The sequence below is a fragment of the Vanellus vanellus genome, assembly GCF_965231255.1.
Source record: "Vanellus vanellus genome assembly, chromosome: 2".
In the NCBI taxonomy this organism is placed as follows: domain Eukaryota; kingdom Metazoa; phylum Chordata; class Aves; order Charadriiformes; family Charadriidae; genus Vanellus; species Vanellus vanellus.
This window is the reverse complement of record NC_138906.1, coordinates 28162565-28185148: the sequence shown is the minus strand read 5'-3', so window position 1 is coordinate 28185148 and position 22584 is coordinate 28162565. Positions and strand designations below refer to the sequence as shown.

The following is a 22584-nucleotide window of genomic DNA, read 5'->3' as shown; positions in this document are numbered from 1 at the left end:
CCCAGACAAGGTGTAAAGTTTTGCCTTATGGTTTTAAACTTTTGGTTTTGGTTTTTTTTTTTGCAATCCTCATAGTACAAATCAAACCAGAATCCGTTACATTTATTTACATGTTGAAATACTGCATTCATAACACACTAATTAATTAGAAGCCAATCTTAAAGCTTGTTGCTTTATATAAATATAAATGAAGACCTCTTAGCTTTGCTGAAGCCAATGAAGAAACTGAACAACTTGAGCAAAGCTGAAATTTTTCCCATTGCTTTCCATGGCGTCCTGATCCTCAGTCTCAGAGAAACGTGATCTCACCACAGATGGAACTGATTCAGTGGCTTACCACCACCACCAAAACGGAGAGCTCTTGCTCTCCCTCCCGCTGTCCCAACCCTTGGCTCTGAGTGACACCCTCCCATTCCCCCCCCAGTCACGGATCTGGACCGCAGTTTGCTGATTCAAATGATTGACCCAGCAGAAACTACCCTATTTTAGTCTGATACTCCAACCTCTTCCCCTCTTAGATCAGTTTTCTGTTGATTGAGCGAACCAGGGAGCGCACAGAAGTGTGTACGTGCTGGAACAGGGCAACGGAAGAGGCAGATCCAGGCAGCCGGACAACGGCAGGGATGGCGCAGAGTCTCCCATTTCACCAGTAAAGATCCGCCAGTTCAGCTCAAACTGACTCTGGAAATCAGAGCCACAGGTTGACTACGCATGCCAGTAAATAACTGAGGGGTAAGATTCACTCAAACTCATTTTTACTTTTGCAGATTTATGTTGTCTTAAAGCACTGCAAAGACTTCCAGTACATTTTGGTTTTCTTCTTTGTATAAGAGAGAAACTCTACATACAAACGACACTACAGAATCATTAGTATTGTCTGACTTGCAATTATGCTTCCACCGTAATTGATAGGATAACTGCACATTGTCATGACTTGAACAGCTTATATTTGTTCTTTCAGGTGTATGCACTTCCATACATCCCTTCCTTTTGCTGCGGAAATTATGGAAACTGTTGACGTAGCACTGCAAACACTTATTCACTTAAGTGGTGACATTGGCCTTAAGAAAATGCCACCTGGGCCTGGAGCTTACTGCTCCCTCCACCCCAGAGCTGGGCTGCCCGCACTCAACGGCAGCTCTCTGTTGCACTGCAGGTACCTAACTGTGGTTCAGGCTGCTGCAACGAAAGAGCTCACACAGCATCAGTAAGGGCTCCTTCCTCATCAGAGGCTGCAATTAACCTGGGCTCTTGCCCTCAGGTCATGCACCCTGTGGATCCGGACCTGAGCCACAGGCCACAGACGGACCTCCCAGCTTGCCCCCAGACCTGCCTCACCACCATGAACTTGCCTGGGCTCCCGTCTGACCCCAGTTTCCATCAGTGGACCTGCCCTGCTCACCACACGTGGGTGCAGCAGGACTGGGCTGCTGTTGGGTAGTCTTTGCCCCAGCCACAGGTGCTGTCACCCTCAGTCCCAGCTCCCTCTTCTGCAGAGAGCCACCGGCCCTCACTGCTCCAGGCACAAACTCACACCCCACGTGTTTGTCCAGGAATCTCCCAACCCACAGGGGAGCCTGATAAATCTCTCACATAAAAGTCATAACAGGTTTTATTTTGCTCTCAGAGACAATGCAATTAGACTTTCTTTCACCAGGCATTGAACCACTTGACTCCAGTGGGCTTCCATCTGAATTATTTCAGCACCACTGTGGAGCAGGAAAGAGTTCACCTGTCCTCTCGCTGTTTTTTCATTATAAAGGCTGATAGATTTCAAAATCTCCTTCTGTGAACGGATGCAGCCCTGGGAATCCCAAGGCACCCAGAAAGTATAGTCATCAAAGCAGCTTGAACAGGCATTTGCACAGAGATGAGCAAATACTGTCAAAGTCGGCATCAGCACTGAACTGTTGAGATTTCAAACCACTGACTCCTTCCAGTAAATAGTTTGATTCTCTACTGCAGACGCAGCTCAAGACCACTAAACCAGAAAGCTACAAGGCACTTTATCAATTTTTCAGAAGTCTCAGAATAAGTCATAGATTTGTAAAAGAAACGCAATCCTCAGGCTTCTAGTATTCCCCAGCAAAGCAAAGGAAGGACTCTGTGGGCCATACTGGTTTTGATTTTCTAACTTCCACTGATGTTACCGGCAGCCCCTCAAACTCAATATGAGGTGACGTTACAGCCTGAGGAGTCGTACAGTCTGGCACGATGCTAAACATGGGCAGAGCACCTGCAGCAGCAGGGACAGCTATGCTCATATGTATGCGACCGTCAAGTCACATCCATTAGTTCTTCCCAAGTCTATTGCCACGCAAGAATATAATAAACACCTCAGATCACATTGAAGAAAAAAACATATTTAGGATCATTTTAATTAAAATATGTATTTTTACATATACTGGTTTTTTGAGGGAAGACAGACCTACAAAATTCAGAATAAAAACTACGAGATGTGGCTGCATACACGCAGTCCCACCCCACAACCCTAATGCTGAGGCTCAAGAAGTGTGTGTTACATTCGCCAAATAAAACTCAGAAAAGAGACAGGAGCACTTCCATGAACGTCACAGAGACGGTGTGCACATCACACTGCACCCAGAGGAGCTCTGCTCACCCTCCAAAGACATCATGGGCATCTCTCTCTTCCTTTATAGCTCCTCTGCAAACATCCACAGGGTGATTAGTAAATACACTAATTATTAGTGATTAGTATTACCAGCAAGTCCTTTCCTTAAAAGGTTTACACAGAAGTGCTACGGAGACATAAGCTCCTTCTCTGATGCTCATGTATCACTACATTACAGTCTGATGCAGACTTCAGAGACTGATATGGAATTTACTGGCACAGGTATATGAAGTCAAAGAGTGATGCAGCATATTTAGAGATCTCTTAATTTAAAAAAGGGGCTTTTTTTTGTCTCTTGTCATTGTCAAAAAAAAAAAAAATCCAGCCTGGAATCCAAGGTCTAACCATGCTTTTTCTCCTTTCAAAAAAACACTGCTGATTGTCTATTTTTCCTAGTAAATAATCTGTGTTTGTATTCAGGTGGTTAAACTTGGGCATTTAAATTCACACGTCGTCTATTCTAACTCTCAGAAGTACTGAACACTGGTAACATTTCTCCAGGGGAACATTTTTGCAATGAAAAACAGCAGCTCTTGGAAAATGAAAATTTTCATGCAAATATATCAATTGAAAAATATGGTTTGAAAGTACTGACACACAGAGTTTTAATGCTTTACAAAGAATTTTCAAATTTTTAGAAAGAATTTTACAAAGAATTTTTTTTAATGTGTAGAATTTCCTGGACTCCAGCTCTTGAACCATGGATGTGTGTTGACATTGCTACACATGTAAGCGTAAACATGATTTTTGTAAGTAAGGTAAAGAAAACACACTTTCCTCTCCTGATGCAAACTACTGAAAGGGTTTCTGTTAACAGCGTTGCTGAGTATTAAATATTTTGTAACACTTACTGAGTCTCTATGGCAGAAATAACAGAGTTCCTTGTCATCCTGAGTGCTTTTCTGAACTTTAGAGATTTCAGTATAATCAACACTTGCTAGAAAGAAACAGGTCTGTGAAAATTTGTGGAAACCAATTCCACAAAGTCTGCAGACCACCCAAATATGTTTTCAGCAGGACTAACTCTTTTTTATACATATACTTTGTTAAAAAGGTAATTCATATTGACTTCTTTGTAGAGCAATGAAATAACTCTAAATACACACGCATGAAATATCTGCTAAATATCACTTTTAATAAAACATCTCTGTGCTTGCTAGATATTAATTTTTTTGATAATGTAATGCATTTTTTTTCACCAGAGAAATAAATAATATTATACTTCATTTAAAATGAACACCTATATAGAACAGAGTCCGGTGCTCCCTTGTCAGAACCCCAACACCTCCAACACCTGATATCACAGATGTTACAAAACACACAGTATGTATTGCTCCTGCACCAAACAATTTTGTTCCAAGGCTGTGGACCTAAAATTTGCTTTCATTCTGCATATGCTTCAACAGTGAGGAGCCACTTGCAACTACAGAACTTGAACTAAATGTGTGGAAGTTACCTGTATATTTTCACTGGCACAGCCTGAAAAATGGGAATTATCTTCTCTATGCAAAACAAGTAAAGGCTACAGGCACCACGCTGACAGCATCCATCCAGATCCCAGTGTTGCCACAAATTGTTTGCCTCTTTGGGAATGTAGAACAAAGTCTTACAAGTCTTATGTCGTAAATTAGGCTGTGCTATAGCTGAATAAGACTTTTAATTAATTTGTTAGTAAAGAATTTGCGTTTTATTCACAAAAGGTTCCATCCTGAGAAATGGTAAGTGCCACCTACGTGGTTCCTTTTCATGTCTGTACCCATGTGGGATCAGAACATGCAGAGATCCATTCCAAAAGGTACATTTGGTTTCTCATTGGTTTTCTCATTCTGGTAACTTTGTTCTTGTTTGATCTTTGGTGGTTGGGTAATTAACGACAGATTTAGGAACACAGGAGAAAACATAATTTTCTCCTACTTTATGAACATAACAGAAGCATTGAATTAAACCTAAATGTTGGTAGCATCCTACTGAAAGCTTTAAGAAATCAGTAATGATCTTTGCTTTACTAGCACTTACTCACTTCCATTTCTTTAATATACAATGTACAGCTGTTCTGGGATTCTGTATGGGCATTATTTGGTATAAACATGATACAGTTTGACATTACATACTGAAGTTCAGAAAAATAACATGACCTCTGCATTATTAATTGTTTCTTTTAGATCCTGAATGATAGCCACGCTATTTACATACATATTAATAGGAGTTATGGTTTGATTCAAACAGACCTTGACTTAAGCCATCCAGGCAGGACACTTGCTTAGTATCTAGGTTTTCCACTGCATCTCCTCTAGAAACTTCTCCAAAAGATGTCTGCCTTTCAAAAATGTTGTTGTTATTGTTAACCTGGCTCCCGTTTTGCTTCATTAGCCTGAAAACTTCTGCTTCCAAGTCTCGTATCTGAAAGAAATATAACACAGTGTTAACCCTAACTCACCCACATCTAGAAGATATGAGTTTTTTTTCCAGAATATCAGATAGAATTTTCTCATTCTTCAAATATGAGAATAAATCCTACTCACACGAGCTTGTAAGCCTTGAACCTCTACAAGGTGTGCTTTCTCCAAATCTTCTATTTTCTTTCGTTCAGCTTCCTGGCGTTTGATGAAGTCAAGTTCTCTTAGGGAAAAAAAGATGTATTTGCTGTCATCAAAGCAATCAGATTCAAACAGAAAATAAAATGTTCTTATATACCTTAAGCTATGCATCAGAAAAATCTGTCCTTAACAAATATTTTATTACTAACCCAGTAAGAAGTATGAAACTGCAATTAGGACAAAACCCTAAACAATTACTTAGTTTAAATGAATATGCTAAGTGAAGATATAAAAATGGTAAGAGGAATGTATCTGAAAAAAAATCTCAGTTGTTCTAATTGATAATCAAAACGGTTAAATCAAACCAATTTTTTCATAATCTGTATTTACAATGAAAACAAGGTTAGCTTAGTTTATGCTGTGTTCTGTTGTAGGAAAAGGAGCAAACCTCTGTTTTGTCAGAGTATGACTGAACTCCTTCACAGAAATGACGTCCATAAGTTTCCAGGTACAAATCTAATTTTCCAGTAAGCTATAAGGAAATCTGTTAGGTGATGTTAGGAGCCTGAGAGAGTTAAAAACAAGTGACTAGATATTTTACTAATATAAATCAGAATAACAACAGAAAGGCTATCAAGGCTCATTCTAGTTATTTTCCCTATTTCTTTTTATTTCGAAAATCTAAGGAGTTTGTGACATAAAGCACACAAGATGCCAGCTAGTTCTGGAACAGTCATGAAATTCCAAGATGACATTTTGACTATCTAAACCCCTTTTTAATGGGTCAGGATATTAACTTCTGCACTCCCAGTTGTCACTTGACATTGCTGTATGTTTCTGAGTTTTCTTCTTTAAATGAGTATATTTCAGCAGAAAATGAAAAGCTGCTGCTGCAAAAAAAAAGAATGGAAGAATGGGAATGGAAGCTGTTCCAGAAATTATTTTTGCTAGCCATCAGGGAGAGGGGACCACATGAAACTGAGGGGGCCAGGTAATCATCAGTTAGCTCAACTCAGCTCAAACATTCTTGGCATCTACGAGAAGAAGAAAAATTACATGTAAAATGTAAAAAAAAAACAATTTTGGTTTTGACGTTACATTAGTACGCAGCAGGAGTGAATCCAGCTGACACAATACTGGTATAAATCACTGCAAACCTTGCTAATCAAACAATTTACTACGATTACTCTTGGTTGTTTGCAATCACATTGAGTTATCTAGTAATTCTGAAACTTTCCAACCTGGAATACTACAGACTGTCTTTATTTAGTTGTAGTGTTATTTTTCAACAATACTCAACTAATACTTGAATACTACAAACATTTTTCCATGATAAAGAGCTTGTGTTTTTCACACAAAAAAAGAAGTGAAAAATAGTGTTTACCTTACAGGTGTTTAATAGTGGGTTTCATATTGCAAAACATATCACATATATGTTTCCTATCTGGCCACTAAGTCATTTGCTGTGCCTGGCGTAGCTGCTTACTTTTGCTGAAAATCCTTGATTAATTTCTTTGCCTTGTTATATTTCTTCTCCAGAGCCTGATACTGGCTTTGCGTCTCCTTGAGGTGCTCATTCACCGTGTGACACAGGGTTTGTGCCTCAATCCAATAACTCTCTAATTTCATCATCCTTTCCTTATTCTCCTCAATGTTCTGCTGAAGTTGGGTCTTCTCCAATTCCCACCTCACCTTCTCATTCTCAGCAGCCTGCAGCTGAACAAAAGAGTTGAGACGCCAGTCAGTAAAAAGGTGCAAAGTGCAGCCTAATCGTTTAGGATGAATTCAAACCACATGAACAGTGAAAACCAGTGAATTAATAGCTATAAACGTAATATGTTAGCAGTGAAAAGAGCATTCAAAGACAACGAACACAGGCTGATATGTACATTATTCTTCCTCATAAAAAGAAGTAGAACCTTTGCTCTCTGCAGCCAGTGCAGCCTTTGTGCTTCTCTGGGATAACCAACATGCTTTAAAAACGTCAATAGCAGAGTATTCAAGCAAACTGCAGGGTTAATCAGTCAGCACTGGGGATGTGTTTTACTCTATGTATCTGACTTGGGTGTTAGAAGGCATTCACACACTTTCAGAAAATGAGAAATGTCTTATTTTAAGGGGAATCCAATTTCGAGGTTCTCTATTTGATTTAAGAACGATTTAGAAAACAACAGGAAAAAACCCAATTGCATCTAATCTAACTATCTGCTTTTTTACCCAAATTAGAAAATGTATTGAATTCTTGCAACCTCTGTTTTCATGTCATAATCTCGCTTAATCTAGAAAGCCAAACAAAAGAGGTTGGAGCACAATTCAAAACTGAACGTCGGGTCATAACCTAGAATCTTTTTTCACTTAAGCAAGCGCAGAGTTTTGCATCCAATACTGAAACTGTGCCAGAACTATTGAGAGGACAAAGAGAACCTGTTATAAATATATTACTCTTGTTTTCTTTAAACTTGCTTACTGAATTATAAGGAGCTAGTAAGAAAAGGAAAATACTCCATTGCTGTCGAAAATTTCAGGTGCTAATTCCGCCAAACACATCAGCACTGCTTAACTCTACGACCAGTGCAGTTCCAGTGCGAGTTCCACTATTTGGCACCAAGGAAGTCCAATGACTTTTTCCAAGTGACCTTAGAGAACTCCAAATTTCACCGTTGAGTTTTTAATAAACCTTATCTCCTTTGCTAGTTTTTTTGTTAGATGCTTTTTTGTGTTAGGCTTCTCACTTCCCAGCTGAAGCTAGCTGCAGGTCTCACTGCTTGGTGCTGGATAAGGGTAGAGTTGTCAGCGGTTGTACATTTTAGCTCCCAGAATTTACAGAAAACAAAAAATGCTTTAACATCTCCGTTTACTTATCACGACTGTTTAATTTACTCTAGGCAGTTCTACTAGCATCGCGGATGACACACACACAAAGAAAATAACTTGTTTGCAGTTTTATCAGTAATATACCTAAACTAGCTACATTTTCTTCGGCTCTGTTCAAAACACTAGAAGTCCAACACAAAAAGGCACGTTAACCCTAATTTTCCAAACGGATTTGCACAGATGATTGTTTACACCCACGCACCATTGCCATGAAGTCAACGGGGCTCGGCACAATCCCAAGGGATTGACCATGCAGCTCTGATTGCTAGATTGGAACCAGAAAGCAGGAGTGAGAAAAGATTTCTGACTTTCCGAACTGAAACAGTACAACAGAAACTGTCCTTACAGAAAACAGTTGCGCTCTCAATTTGTTTTTAATAATAATTTATTCAGATTTGATCAACACTATGCAAAATACACAGTAAGTGCAAATAGTTGCTAGAAAGAAAGAATAATTTAAAATCTTTTTCTGAAGTACAATTTTTTCTGTCTTCTTTTAATTTCCTTTATAATGTAGTCAAACTCAAAGAGAAGGATGCAATTATAAAACCTAGTATTACTCAACAACTGAATTATCAGTAGGTTATCCTAACACAAAAAATACAATTTCTTTTTATTGTTATAGTAAATTCAGTCTAACAAACAGCAACAAATTGTGAGATAATGTTTTCTGTTAAACTGGTAAGGCTTTTGCTTTCTAGAGCATCTTTTAAAAAGAACTGCAGCAATATGAAACAGCTCTTTTTCTTCTGTATGTAAAAAGAATAATTTTTATTAAATACCTTTAAATAAATGAATTTTTTTACCAAAAAAAAAGTCAAAAAGGGAACTAACATAAACAGGACACTCTAGGATCACTGGTAAATAAAAACCCTACTAACTTAGCCTTGAATATTCATTCCAAATATAATTTAAAAACCTGAGAAAATGCATTAGAATCGTAAAACTAGAAATCTGCCATTTAGTCATTATGATACCCCTTAAAATGTATGTTTAATTGAAGCTACACAATTTGGGAGTTTCTCTTAATAGCAGTACTTAAGATTTTACTTGAAACTTTGAAGAGAATATACACCAAGACAAGATTTAGCTGAGCCCCTGTGCTTCTTAATCAGCCTTTAATAAGGACGTTGACTTCTCCACCCACATCAAGATACATGTCTTCCGATTTGATTTTCCATGAGAGAAAAAAACAGCATGTATTAACTGTACATTGATTCTTACCTTCGTCTTCAGCTTCTGAATTTCAGCTTCTGTAACTGCATGTTTGATTTGCAACTAAAATTGAAAATATAAAATAAACAAGTGAAGTCAGAGTACTCCAGTATTTTTAAAGCCTGTGCTGCAAGTTGAATACCTTATTACACAGCAGAAGGCCTTGAAGAGTGCTGCAGTGCAGTAGATTGTAAATTAAAATGTCTAGCTTGCAAAATGACTCAGTCTGTGCAACCTAATTAAAGATAGGATGCCGTCTAACCACTCATAATTTCAAATCAGAACATCCAATCTGTTTAGCAAAACCAAATGTCTTATGCTTTAAAAAAAAAAAAAAAAAGATGTTATCCTGCTGGGCTTTGCTCTCCTCTGATGTGAACATGAAATACGTCCCAGTGCTGTCAGAAAGTCCCACTGCATTGATTAAAGCAGGCACATTACAAAAAAGCAAACACGGAAATAAGTGATTTAACAACTCAAGAAGCCAGGAAAACCTTGAGGGAAGATTCCACACATTTATTTCATGCAATAAAAAAGGTAAACCGGTGCTGTCCTTCTCCACCATTAGCTGGAGTTATTCTGCTCAGGCTAGCTAATCTCAATTGAGAGCAGCTACACGGGGAAACTAAAAAACAGGAAACGGCATTCAAGCACACAAAATGATTGCAAGTAGATTAACAGCCCAGGCAGTGTGCTAAAGGTTGTAGTTACGGTACCGAGCAGCGTGCCACAATGACATTGGATCTGTGCAGCGAGAGGGTCGGTGCTGAGGACCTGACATCCACCTGCACACTTTCCAGGGGGATTCCTTTTGGACTAACCTACGTGAGTCTGATCCTATGGCGTAAATTCAGTAGTTCTTTGAGTGCATTAGGCAGCGTCCTCAAACATCTTTAGTTTCACCCCCAAGGTCTGCTGTTCGCAGGTTTCAAGAACACCCTGAACTATGAATCAAACCACAGCTTTGATGGCATAACCCCAATCCAAATGGAAATGATCATGCGCATGCACCCAATACTGGTCTGCTCCCAAATCCCCGCTGCTTTATTATTTAAAGCAGGCAGCACGTACAAACTTCTGACAGGTCCCAAAACCTTACATCTAAAGCGTTGTTTAATCTGCATCAGTGACTTGTGTGTGTTGGGTTGAGGGCAGGGGCAAAACCTGAATTACAGCCTGAGCTGGCACTGCAGTGGAGACAAAGCTTTCGTCCATTATTTATGAATACCAGGAATAGTTATGGAAAAGCATGTTTTATATGGGGGTTAATTCTCTTACAAGATTAACAGGAGCCTTTGGGAATAGTTTATGTTGAGCTAATGGAGTACATGAGGGAGTTGTACTGAACCAGAAATTATCACCTCTGGTGAAGCCACAGCTACATTCTTGAAGACCAGGCTGTTAGTCAAAAAACGTACGAATAATTCAAAAGAGAAGTTCTTCTGGAGGAGAGGAGTAATTTTCAAAGTAACAGGAGCCATCACAGAGCTGATCAGTACAAGTATCTTTGGGAAAGGCTGAGCTACTTTTGAAATTCCCTATTCATGGAACCTCTTGAATGCACTTTTTGCGGCATATGAAATGCACGCTCTCACACGCAGTTTGGTTTGCACATCAGCCTTAACTGATCTAGTGAAGAAACCTAATCCTTTCTGGTGGAGAATTATTGAATTTAGGCTGGAAGGAATAAAGGAGACACCGATGCAAGCAGTTCCACCTGAGGAACAGTTTAGGAATCTTCTTTCCACCACGTATTTCTTGGTCACTGTCTCCAGAGGAGACTGTAAGCACTTCTCGTCCCCAGGATCATGTAACTTATGCTCACCTTTTGACTTTGCATTGAAAAGTGTAACGAATCTTCAAGTGCTCAGTGAACGCAGATGCAAGATCTCATTTCAAATGCAACCAGTCACTGACTATAACAGCTTGCAGAAACATGTAAAATGTGGAGGCACACCAGGCGCAATAGCAGGCGGAATGCCCGTGGGTCCAGAACGAACCTGCTTCGAGCACGCAGCTAACCCGCGGATCACACGGGGCTCCTGAGAAAGCACCGCATGAAAGCAGGGCTACTGCTGCAGGATGGACGGAGGGATGCCAGTGCAGCTGGGAACGGGGCACTCGGCAGCCCTGGAGCTGGTGTTAATGGCAAGAAGTGGCTGGCGGTGCTGCTCCCACCCAGCAGACCAGGAAGCCGAGAAGTATCCATACCTTTCTGCAATTATACATAGCAGAGGAAACTAAGGAGATACTATAATTAGCTTTCGCAACAGGTTACCTGCAATTTTTGAGCTCACTCAACCCAACCTCTGATCTGCAGTTTTCAGGGGCTGAGAACTGTTTTTTCTCACCATTCCATTTCTGTTAGTAGTGAAGGATCATCTCAAAATGTTACGGTGTTTATAAAGTGCCCAGGCCTTCGCTTAGTTCTGCTACCTCATTGTTTTTGAGTGAGATAAAATCAGGGGAAGGATGGATGAGCTAGACTTTGTCCTTTGCAGAGTTAATAATGAAATCAAAAGGCCAAGACTCACAGCCTTAGGCTACCTGCTTACAGTCCATTCCCGTCTCTTCTGAAAACCCTACAAACCAGTGAGCAGCACTTAAACAGCTTATTATTACGTACAAATAAACTCCAAATTGTTGCATAAATGGCAATCTGCTCAGGTACAGATGGTTTTAACAGTTATTTTTATACTCTCTGTTATTAAGTTAAAAAAAATGAGTACTGAGCACACAGTCAGATCACTGAATCAGTACATGGTACAGCAGATCCCACTGAGGCAGAAGAAAAAAGACGCTTTCCTGCCGAACAGACAAATGTGTAACCGGACCTCTACTTTTGTCTTTTTTTATACTTTTCTTTAACAGAACTGACTATTCTTGCGGAATAGATGAGAAATACTAACACATTTATGGGTTAGACTGAAAAACAGGCAAGGTCAATTGTTTGGCAAGCAAATCTGGCCTTCAGAGTTAAAAATTTTAAAGTAAGTTTTCTAACAGGGGAACAGAAATGCCGTATTCCATGTCCCATATAACGCCAGACAAATTCTTGGCAGATATTATTTTGTAGTTTTTATGCTTTGTAAGTCAATATAAAACTGTGAAGGCTTCATTTTAACAAAAGACATTTTGAAAAATTTTTGGCGCATTGCCTTTGCAAAGATGTCTTGAAAAGCTGATTAATTTTCTTCATAACTATAAAACTTTTTTTTAAAAATAAGATATATAGAAAATAGCTTGAATTCATCTGAGATTGCAAAAGGTAGAATGGGATGAAAAGCCAGGAAACGTTAAATACCTAGAGTAAAGCCGGAAAGAAAATACCCAGTGGAATCTAATAAGCGCCATGAAAAATTTTATATAATAATTATATTTCTCGAATATAATAATAAACATAATCATTTTTTCATAGATTTTATTAAGATGTGAAATGTAATACCTAATTCTTACATAAGATGTCCCTTCTCCCTACAGGTTTTGTCTCTCTTCAATCGTCACAGCTAAAATAAAGCTTCTAGCTCTTTCTCTCAAAGCAGTTAAGGAAAATCGATCCCAGTTTTCCTGTTTCACAGCCAGGAAAACAAGACTTGCAGAAGAACAGTGATTCACCCAGGAATGCCCATGTCTCTTCTGACGTCCATTCCCAAAGCAAGGCATTTCAAGTAAGAGCACTCTCAAAGTATTTGAGCACATTTTTCATGGCAAAGACTGAATTCAACTAATTAGGTCAAACCATTATGCTTAAAGATTATGTCGAACCCACTTGTTTAATACTTTCACTAATCTTTGCAGTAAGAACAAGAAAGAACAGTTATTCTTTCAATACAATTCCAGAAAACACTGTGTGGGCTTGTGCAGCATGATCGTGAACAAGTCCTCTAGTGTCGAAAGAATTCAGGGCTAATACCAAGAAAAATACATGTACTCTGTAGCAGCCAACAAAATGCAGCTGTGTACTGTTAAATACAATCAGCGAAACAAAAGTAGCATGCTCGTAACAGGGGTAACTGCGTGGGTTAGTGAAAAAGAGTGCACTCTTACAGGGGAGCATTTAATGTTTTCTTCTCGGGCTGCCATCTACACTTAAAAGTGGAGGATCCCAAAGTCCCTTAATCTGATCTCCTCCACACCGGCGTTTTGAGGCCATTAAATCAGACAGTTCTGCAAATAGCTTCAAATCAGTTTGGACATGCTCAAGTACGGCAATAGCCCAAGTTGATGGAAATTGTATTCCAGCATAGTTTTACAGGTAATTTATTCAAAGGTCAGTGTCTTGCCCATCACTGCATCTGTGCCTTGCATAGCCTTGGTACACTGGCACCACTTTGAGAAAGTATTGCTATGTATGATGCAAAGTATTAGAAAATGAAGTAATGGAAATTAGAAATTGAATGGAACTTGAAATATGGAGCGAGGAAATAATCATCTAAGTAAACTAGAAAACGCTCAGGAAACAATGAAAAATAACAGTAGGCTTCCAAAGGCTGAAAAGTGTATCGGCAGAAAAGGGAAAGACAGGTTGCTCAGTGACTGATTACTTTCCATACATTACTCTCACTAGAAAATAATAACAAAACCTATTTATAGAAAATAAAATATCTGGTTTGAGTGAACACAAGGGAAGGGGAGAGAATAGGGGAAGAAGGGTAAAAAGAGATCCTCTCTTTTTTAAAACTCCACTATGGGCCCAGAAGGGCTCTGCTGCTCCAATATCCTATAAGGTTCTGGCTACTTTCACGCCCTCCATCTTCACTGCATTTAAAAGAAAAATGTTCTTTATTGTCATCACTCAGCCCATTACTTTGGGCTCAGACAAAGCCAATTGTTTCACGTCTTTATTTGCATCAGAATTCAGTGAAGTTCCGAAACTAACCACATCAAAAGAACAACTTAAAATACAGAAGAAATGTTCCTCAGTACTTTGGTAAGCTAAGTTACACGAATTCAATGACCACAACAAGCACCACTGATTCAAGCCTCAGTTGGTACAAGTGGATACTACGCAAACTCTACAACTACTGTTTGGTAAAACACCAGCTTGAAATGCGCCTGCTTCCCTGATATAGCATCTTTCTATACACATGGCCAAACATATGACACTGCTGTACACTGACGAGTTACTGTGCAATGGTATAGGAAGAGCTCCACATGTCCCTTTTCACTGAAATTTAGCATTTGCTGTTTGTTTTTCCTAATCACTTTTGATTGGAATCTTACAAAGAAAAAAAAAAAAAAAGAAAAAGCAACCTGCTAGTAATGAATTAACTTGCACTTTGTCTTCCTGGCCAAAAATGCAAACTAAGCGCTGAGGGAGAATAATTTCTGTGCTGAAAACTTAAACGATATGTTACCCTCCATCAATGCAACAGTCACCTGAAAGCTGATGTTAAAACAACTCTGAAGAACAGTTCCACTTCTTTTAAGCAGAACTTTTTGAGTCATTCAACAATACCGCGTATACAAACAGCTAGAAATGAACTCTAGTATTCGAGAGAAAAAACAAGTACTGAGCAATGGGATAACTAGAAATCTAATTCCAGTGAGATATTTCAGGAATATTTTCTGATCTATAACTTACCTCTTTGAATTTGTGAGCAAGCTTGCCGGTGTCCACATCACTGGGGGAGAACATGTCATCATTTTCAGGGAGATCGAACACTTCAATAGCCATGTCACCTCCTGGAAGGACAGGTCCCATGTCTTCATCTTCTTCATCTGTAGCATATTCCCCTGTCTTAATTTTACAGCATTTAAGAAATTCCAGTTATCCTCTTATTAAGCAGAAACTATTCAAAGAGTAATTAAGCTAATTGTGCTATGTGCAAATACAGCATACTGCATACGAAAAAGGTTGATCTTTTTCTTTAGCTATCATCCCAGTACTTACAAATTCTAGCAGACAAAAAAATACAACTCCACCACAGTATTTCAGAACATTAAGAGAGAAGAGAAAACAGTAACTAAGAATTTAGTGCTTAAGCACTACTGGCTGTACAGTTCAATGGTTTTCATCCTTTTCCAAACCAGGCTCTCTGCTCCATACAAAGAGCTCTCCAAACTTATCTCACATTTAACAAGAAATCTTTTCCAAGCAGAAATGAAAGCAGAATAGGACTTGCAAGACCTTGATTAGTTTTTTGTAAGCCATCTGGAGGTAGTAATTCTCCAGTGACATTCCACGCCGAATTTGAAAATCCACTAGTTTGCTCTTCATAAACAAATTAACAATTGAAAAGTCATACCCACGCAGAAAGACTACAGCAGGGAAAAGAAACTGAGCGTCAGAGACAAGTTCAGAGACGGAAGTCAGAGTTTACTGAATTTTCACCCTGAATAAGGAGCTGCTTCTAGCCAATTTTAAACACAAAATGCCTGTGCTTCTTGGACTGGTCAACCACGAGACGTGAGCAATTTGCTGACAAAACAGAATTTAAAAAAACCATAAGCTACAATCAGTATCTCAAGGTTAAGCAAAATAAAACAATAATATTGAAAAGAAAAAGCTTGCAATATAAACCCCCAAGTTGCCTAGACAATCTTTCGCACATACATCTCTGCCCACGCCTGAGGCGGCTGGGTACCACTTTGCCTTAGCGGGGCTCACTCTGGAAGCCGGAGTACATCGCGTATGGATCACGAATAGCCCGCAGGCTATGCAAATCACTATGCAAACATATTATAAAGCAAACACTTGCCTCAGGGCCACATCTGGATTTTTAAAGCTTGGGACTCACTAAATACATGGAAAAGGAAGGGCAGGGGAAGGGGTGCAGTCCTTCTCGTGTTTATACAGTAATAAACCCAAGATTTTCACAGAACTACTCAAGTTTTTGTTCACAAGCTTTCAGTTTCTGAGATGAAGGCACATAATGTTATTATCAGAAATATATTCCCAGTAGTGCTAGGATTATCTATTAGTGTCATTTTTTGTCAAAAGAACTTTTCAAAACAAGATGTAAGAACTCAGATGTCCAAACAACAGTTCAAGTCTCAACTTCCTGCATTAATTTAGTTTCCCAGCTGTTCTTTAGGCTTATGTAAATCTCAATTAAAAAGCAGTGCATGGAAGCACATTAAGTCTTAATGCACAAGTACATACAGACAGAAGAGCGATACGTATGCATCCAACAACAGGGTGCTATACTTGCAGTAAAACATCACCAGTTCTTGGATAAATAACACAGAATTATAGAACGGTTTAGGTTGGAAGGGAACGTTAAAGATCATGAGAAACTTATATTCTCCTTTTTGAAAACCACTAAAGGTTTAAAAAACAAAGCTGAAACACACAGAAAGGATAGAATGATTTGGTAAAATCTTCTGATGTTAAAAGAACTATCGAAAAGAAGGTAAGTCACCAACGCGCACGACTCATCCATACTTTAAACGTCACTGTTAATGCGAGTCAGTTCTTAGGAGAGCTATCTCTATCTCTGTAAATAAATAGTTACCTGATCTCTGATGAAATAAACAGTAACCATTTATTTCACATACTTTATATGTCCTAAGACTCTCAGTAGTCTTCAACAAAAAAAGTTAACAGCTGGTTTTGCTTCTTTTTTCCTTATTTGAAACAGAAGCAAAGAACACACAATGCATCTCACTGGAGTTTTCAGGCACGTTAGAGAAACAAAACAACACCTGAAATTAAATTTATCAGTCTGTATGTCTAGATCTCACACACACAGAGAAAATCTGTTACGCTATGCTTGTAGTAATTTCTGGTTTTATTTTATTCCCTGCAGCTATGTGCAGTTACTATCTAAACAGAAAATTGGGCTGCTAACTCTCCTGGCTTTTTCCAGGAGCACGTAACACCACCTTCGCGCACCGTAAGGGTGGCAAGAAGCGGAACAACTAGCTCAAAAATCCCAGCAAGACTTCAGTGAAATGAATTACTGTGGGGACAAGATACTAACGCAATCCATGTACTGTCAATTTTGCAGTCGTTATCCCTGAAAAATCTATAAGGTGATACAGAACTGTCGTTTCTATATAAAAAAGCATCTTGGCAGGTCCATCAGCAGTGGCAAAGAAATCCCTGAAGCGTGCAAAGAGGAGGTAGAAATAAGACCATTAACTAGCAAACTCATGCCCAGTTTACATAAAAAGCAAATCAGGCTCAGCTACACGTGCATTTTAAACAAATATATTAATGCAAAATCCTTATTATATTTATCAATTTTTTACCAGACGAGTTTAGTTAAAACTGATTCCTCCAAAGACTTAAACTAAAAAGAAGTATTTCATACAAAAAGAAAAATGAACAGATATGAAGGACTAAGTTATATTGGGGAAAAATTCAAAAGCAGGCAGTATTCTACTGGCCTTGGGAGCCAGAGCGTTTGAAGAGCGACATCAGGCTGCTTAAAATGAACACAAAGGAAAATCTTGCTTCAAATTGTACATAATGAGTGTCAATGGGCACAGTCATTTTTGCTTCAATTAATGCAAAAAGTAGTCATCAAAGCAAAGCACTGCAGTTTGCTCAGGTAAACAAGACAGCGGGATGACACAAACACATTACAGAACACAGAAATAAATGGGACTTTTGCTTTCGTCTTCAAAAGAAAGGGATCCAATCTTATGATCACACGAAACACAAATTTCAGGTTCAAAAGAACTGCCGTGTACTTTAAGGAAATACACGTCATAAACTACATGAAACTTACTTTCCCTGAAAAAATTACCTCTGCTGACTTTCGTTTCACATGAAACTACTAGAAGGTTGTTCCGACCCTGCGCCAGTAAGCTCGAATGGGCAATTCAGTGTTTTACAAGAAGCACCAAGGCACAGACAAAAGTTATTTTACTTCAAAATAACAAAGCCTTGTAAGATAAAAGTTGTTATTGTAGCTGCCTGAGGTTGCTTGCAATACATTTTGTCTTCTTAGCTGACAACAACAATAATATTTTTTTACTCAATTGTCAATGAAAACTTACATGCTCTTGAAGGAAAATCTCAGACTCTTCAGTCTGTATTGATGAGCAAAATTCATCCATGCAAAAGACCTATTTCTCATTTCAGCAGCACCTAGGGCTTCAGCTTACCCCAGCAACAGCAACAGCTTCTGATATTCGCCATTCAATTTTGCTATATGCTCCCACAGCTAATAGCATGAAATTATCTTTACAAACACGAACTGCGATTTCCCACTTTAAAAGGGAAAATGTGTTAGTCACATGGTTTAATTGCCTTGTAAATTCTTGAAATAGGCCTAACACTCCCAAGCAGAAAGAAGGAGCAGCAGCACCAGCCAGGATAATGGAGACAGACCTTCCCCAAATCACCATAACAAAGGCTGCATCAAGCTAAATCTTTTGTTTGGGCTGAAACTCTCCCACAATCAGGGAACACCGTTTGAAGAACTATAAAAATAACTCAAGACCACCTCTTCATTTGATTTTTCAGATGGTTTATACTTAATTCTTTCAAAAGAGCAAAGAAACATAGAATTGCTTTTACAAGAGTGCTTCATATTAATCATCTTGGAAAAAAGGTACTCTCTGAAAGATCTTGTTAAACAAATGTATTCTTTGGGTGTTAGACATTCAAGCACATTGCAGCATTCTTCTTTTTGTGTGTGTGTTAAGACTTTCTTCAATAGTTCTAATGTTGCTTTGCTCTCAGAATGTCCTGATAAATGAGACTTAAAAATGAATAAATAGTCAAATGACTATTCTTGATATTAAAATACAGTTAAACATGACTTGCATAAAACTACTTGTCCGTGGCCACAGAGTAAAGAGAATTCTGCAATATGTTATTAATTTCACATCCTGCATCTCCATATACAGCCTTCAGGGGAACAGGTCATCTGCTTTATGTGACTTTTGCCGCTCACTGAAGAAGATAATATCATGTTCAAATCAAAATTCCATGAAATAGCAGAATTTGACTAAAATGTGCACAGAACACTGTGTTAACACAGGGAAGTCAAAAGGTTTCAGTCAAGGATACAGATTCAGGTCGTACTTAACATCCTAAATAGGAAATACAAAGACAGCGCCTAATTTAAAGCCTTTGAGTTTTGTTTTCTGACAGGATACAACAAATTAAAAGGATGTGGGATTTTAGGAAGCCAGACGAACCGCTGATGAGTAAACTCTGCAGCAGGCTATCTAGAGGCAGCACCTGAAACAACATTCTCTCCCAGCTTTACGGTCCTTAGCACAGGCTCATTTTGAAATGCCAACACTGCCTATCCTAAATAGGACTTGAGAAATAACTGATACTACTGGCTCTGCTTGGCTCGTGGGAGCTTAACGACAAATTGTGAGCTGTTAGGACATTTATCCAGCTTGTCCTGCACAGGCATCCCTTTTCTTTTAGCATTTGTCAGTTCTGCACAAGGTTCTTCCATTTCCATGCAAAGATTGAACTGAAGGAGCAGCTGAAAGCATCGTGCAACTCTGTGACAGCCTGCAGCCCATGGTAACAGCAGATTTTGAAGTACAGGGATGCGGGGCATTTATATAGTAAATGATTATGAAGTTTCTTTCAGGATTACTTATATAGTAAATGATATATCTTTTGGAAAAGTGATGTGTGTTAGCGTGAATCTTCCCCACCAAGTAACTGCCATGTCACATTCCTGAAAGGCAATGGAAGGAGAAGTTACAGCAGGCTAACAAGTGTCTCTAATTTAGCATCTGACTCAAGTCCAGTGCACACCGGTTGGGAGAAGGCAAAATTGTCTCAATAATGCTGCTATTTTAAAGAATTCGGATCCTCCTAAAACATCTAGATGCTGCTTGGGCTATGGTGAAGGCTGTCCGAAGTTTCAGAACAAAGGAGATCCAGCCAGCTGGTGGCACAGCAAGATAAAACAGCAGGACTCGCACATGCCTGGCACGCGTTCTCTTCCTGTGATTTGACCAGCTTTACCGAGCAGAGTCATGTGCAGTGACTCCAGGACTCAAACACAGATCACCGATTTCCTGCTCCGGAAACTTGATATGTTATTGCTGTCTTTGTGGTAAAGTCTCTGAGGCTGAGAATTTGACAGTCTCAATGGAGGATTGAATAAAGATCTTTTTCTTGTTTATTTATGCAGCACTGTAGCTGGAGATCCACACTACCATATTTTAAGAACTGTATGAAAATGAATAGGACAGTTTGATAGCTCTGAGGCTGAGCAACTCCTGTATAATTCTGTGCCACCTCAGCACGAAACTCCTTCAGGAATCCAAACATTCCTGAATTTCATGCAATCAGAATCCCTATCACTTTGAGGAAATGAACTCAAAAGGATAGGGCTTTTGTACATTTGTGGATATTAATTCAGACAGTGTAAACTGAGATTTTCTTGCTGAAAGATGCCTTGCTTACCAGAGCCAAAGAACGGTGTCTAGCAATGGTGTCCGGCATATAGCAATGTAAACCCAGCCACATTTACCCTAACAGAGAAAGGTAAGCCCAGAGTAGTAATGCTCATATTTGATAGTAAATGGAGCAGAAGTGCTTGTGGTTACCAAAAATGTCTCTGAACTGTGTCTAATGTGCATTAGATCCCAGCTCCCATCATGTCAATTGCCTAGGAATGGCGCAAGTTATGTGACTTTACTCGGATGGCACAGTCAGGTGACAAAAAAAAAAACAAACTCAGGATTGCTGTAGGTTCCCAATAAAATCTACTTCTGATAAGTCTGTTAATTAAGAAAGGGAACATACCGCACTGCATATGTTAGTAACTACAGCCCGGCTGTCTATCCTGAGAATAAGGTTTACCACCCCCTTCCCATACATATATGGCATCATGTCGTAAATGGGTATGATCTTAATGATCCCAACGGTTTTGAGGACTTAAATATTGCATTTGTTCTGCAGCCTAATTCCTTCTCCTTCCAAAAGAGGTCCTTGATGATACTCTGGATCTCCCCTGGTAGATGTTCTCCTTTCTTCTTCTTTCTGCCCTCACATACTGCGTAAGTCCCCTTTGCACTGCATAAGCTGATGGTCAAAAAGCATGTCACAGTCACAGAGGTGGCCATCATCCTCAGTGTAGTATTACAATAAGAAAAGATGCCTTTAAGTCTCTTCATTACTTGTCCTACCTTGATTTCCCTCTATCATCCAAAGGTACTACCAATAGAAAACACTTTGTGCATTTAGTACTTTTTGTGTTAAAAATTTATGTGGTGAACAGGCATTAAGAGTTTCTAACTACTGAATTTCATGAAGGGCAAGACAACACATCACAAAAAGTATCTGATACCTACGCATCCCTGCCCTCTTTCATTATTGCGCTGAGAAACACTTGTGTGGTCACCAGTACAAAAAGTGTCACTGTCAGCATCAACACAGCAACAATCCCTACTGAAGGCTGAGGTAGTACCAGGATCAGCATTGATCTCTATAGTTTTAATGTTTTCTTTATTGGCCGACCTTGAGTTATGACATCTGTGTGGTGCACGAAGGTAAACACCACAAACCTCAGACTTTTTGTAGGTGGACGTGTCCTCTAGGTAAAAGGTGTAATGCATCGATTACTCACATAGGTCTGCTTTCAACCACAAATCCCTCTACATGCGAGTACACGGTGAGAAGGATTTGAACATCAGACATTTGAGACACAACTCTCCTGCCAACATGAAAGCTATCGGGCTGTGTTTACCATGAAATGATGTCACCCTGACATCTACAGCACGCTGGGGTGCGAGAAGTCTCTTGTTCCAAAGGCTAGAGGGAGTTGTCTCTTTTTCGGTTTGGAGGAGATGATAGAGTTCCTTCAAGAAATTAGTGAAGAACTTGAATTTTAATTCTAGACTAAACAGAAGTTAGAAGACTTGCATGTTTCTATAGTTTGAGGAGGGAACAGAGAGGATATGGATTTTCTAACCTTCATGGTCTCACACAGGCACACGTACATATGCATCCCCAATACGGACGAGGGCACCTTTTATTTATATGAGTTAAATAGGCACCTATGGCAGGATGCATTCCAAAACATATTAAAATATTTTTATATTTTGGGGGCTAGACAAGGTTTTTGCTTAATCTTCTGGGACACTTCTGATTGTACTGACCTATTGCTAGTTTAACAGTGTGTTTCAAAATCTGAGTGCATCCTGATTTTATCTCAGAGTATTTTTTTTCTCTATTTCAATGTTTAGAAGCCTTGTCTCAGTACCTAAAAGAAAACTAAACTGAAATACATGCATAACATGAATTCTCCATCTCCCCTCCTCTACCGCCTCCTTCTGCAAATAAAAGAAAAAATCTGGCCTGGGACAAAACCACACTAAACATGGACTCTGGCATTTCAAATAATATTATTCAAGATTATGTGAAATGAAGGTGGTATGCTTGGTCTATGT

General features: G+C 39.1%; 1 protein-coding gene across 3 annotated transcripts in view; it reads right to left on the bottom strand.

The window, feature by feature from the left end:
- PPP1R9A (protein phosphatase 1 regulatory subunit 9A) overlaps positions 1 to 22584 on the bottom strand; it is a gene marked incomplete at its 5' end in the record, with an annotated part of 141115 nt that overhangs the window by 17813 nt on the left and 100718 nt on the right. For all 3 annotated transcript variants that reach the window (XM_082480012.1, XM_082480014.1, XM_082480013.1), the window contains 5 exons: positions 4861 to 5032; positions 5155 to 5251; positions 6656 to 6885; positions 9268 to 9321; positions 14843 to 14998. In XM_082480012.1, the coding sequence (XP_082336138.1) occupies positions 4861 to 5032; positions 5155 to 5251; positions 6656 to 6885; positions 9268 to 9321; positions 14843 to 14998 (709 nt within the window). The remainder of the gene's footprint in view (positions 1 to 4860; positions 5033 to 5154; positions 5252 to 6655; positions 6886 to 9267; positions 9322 to 14842; positions 14999 to 22584) is intronic.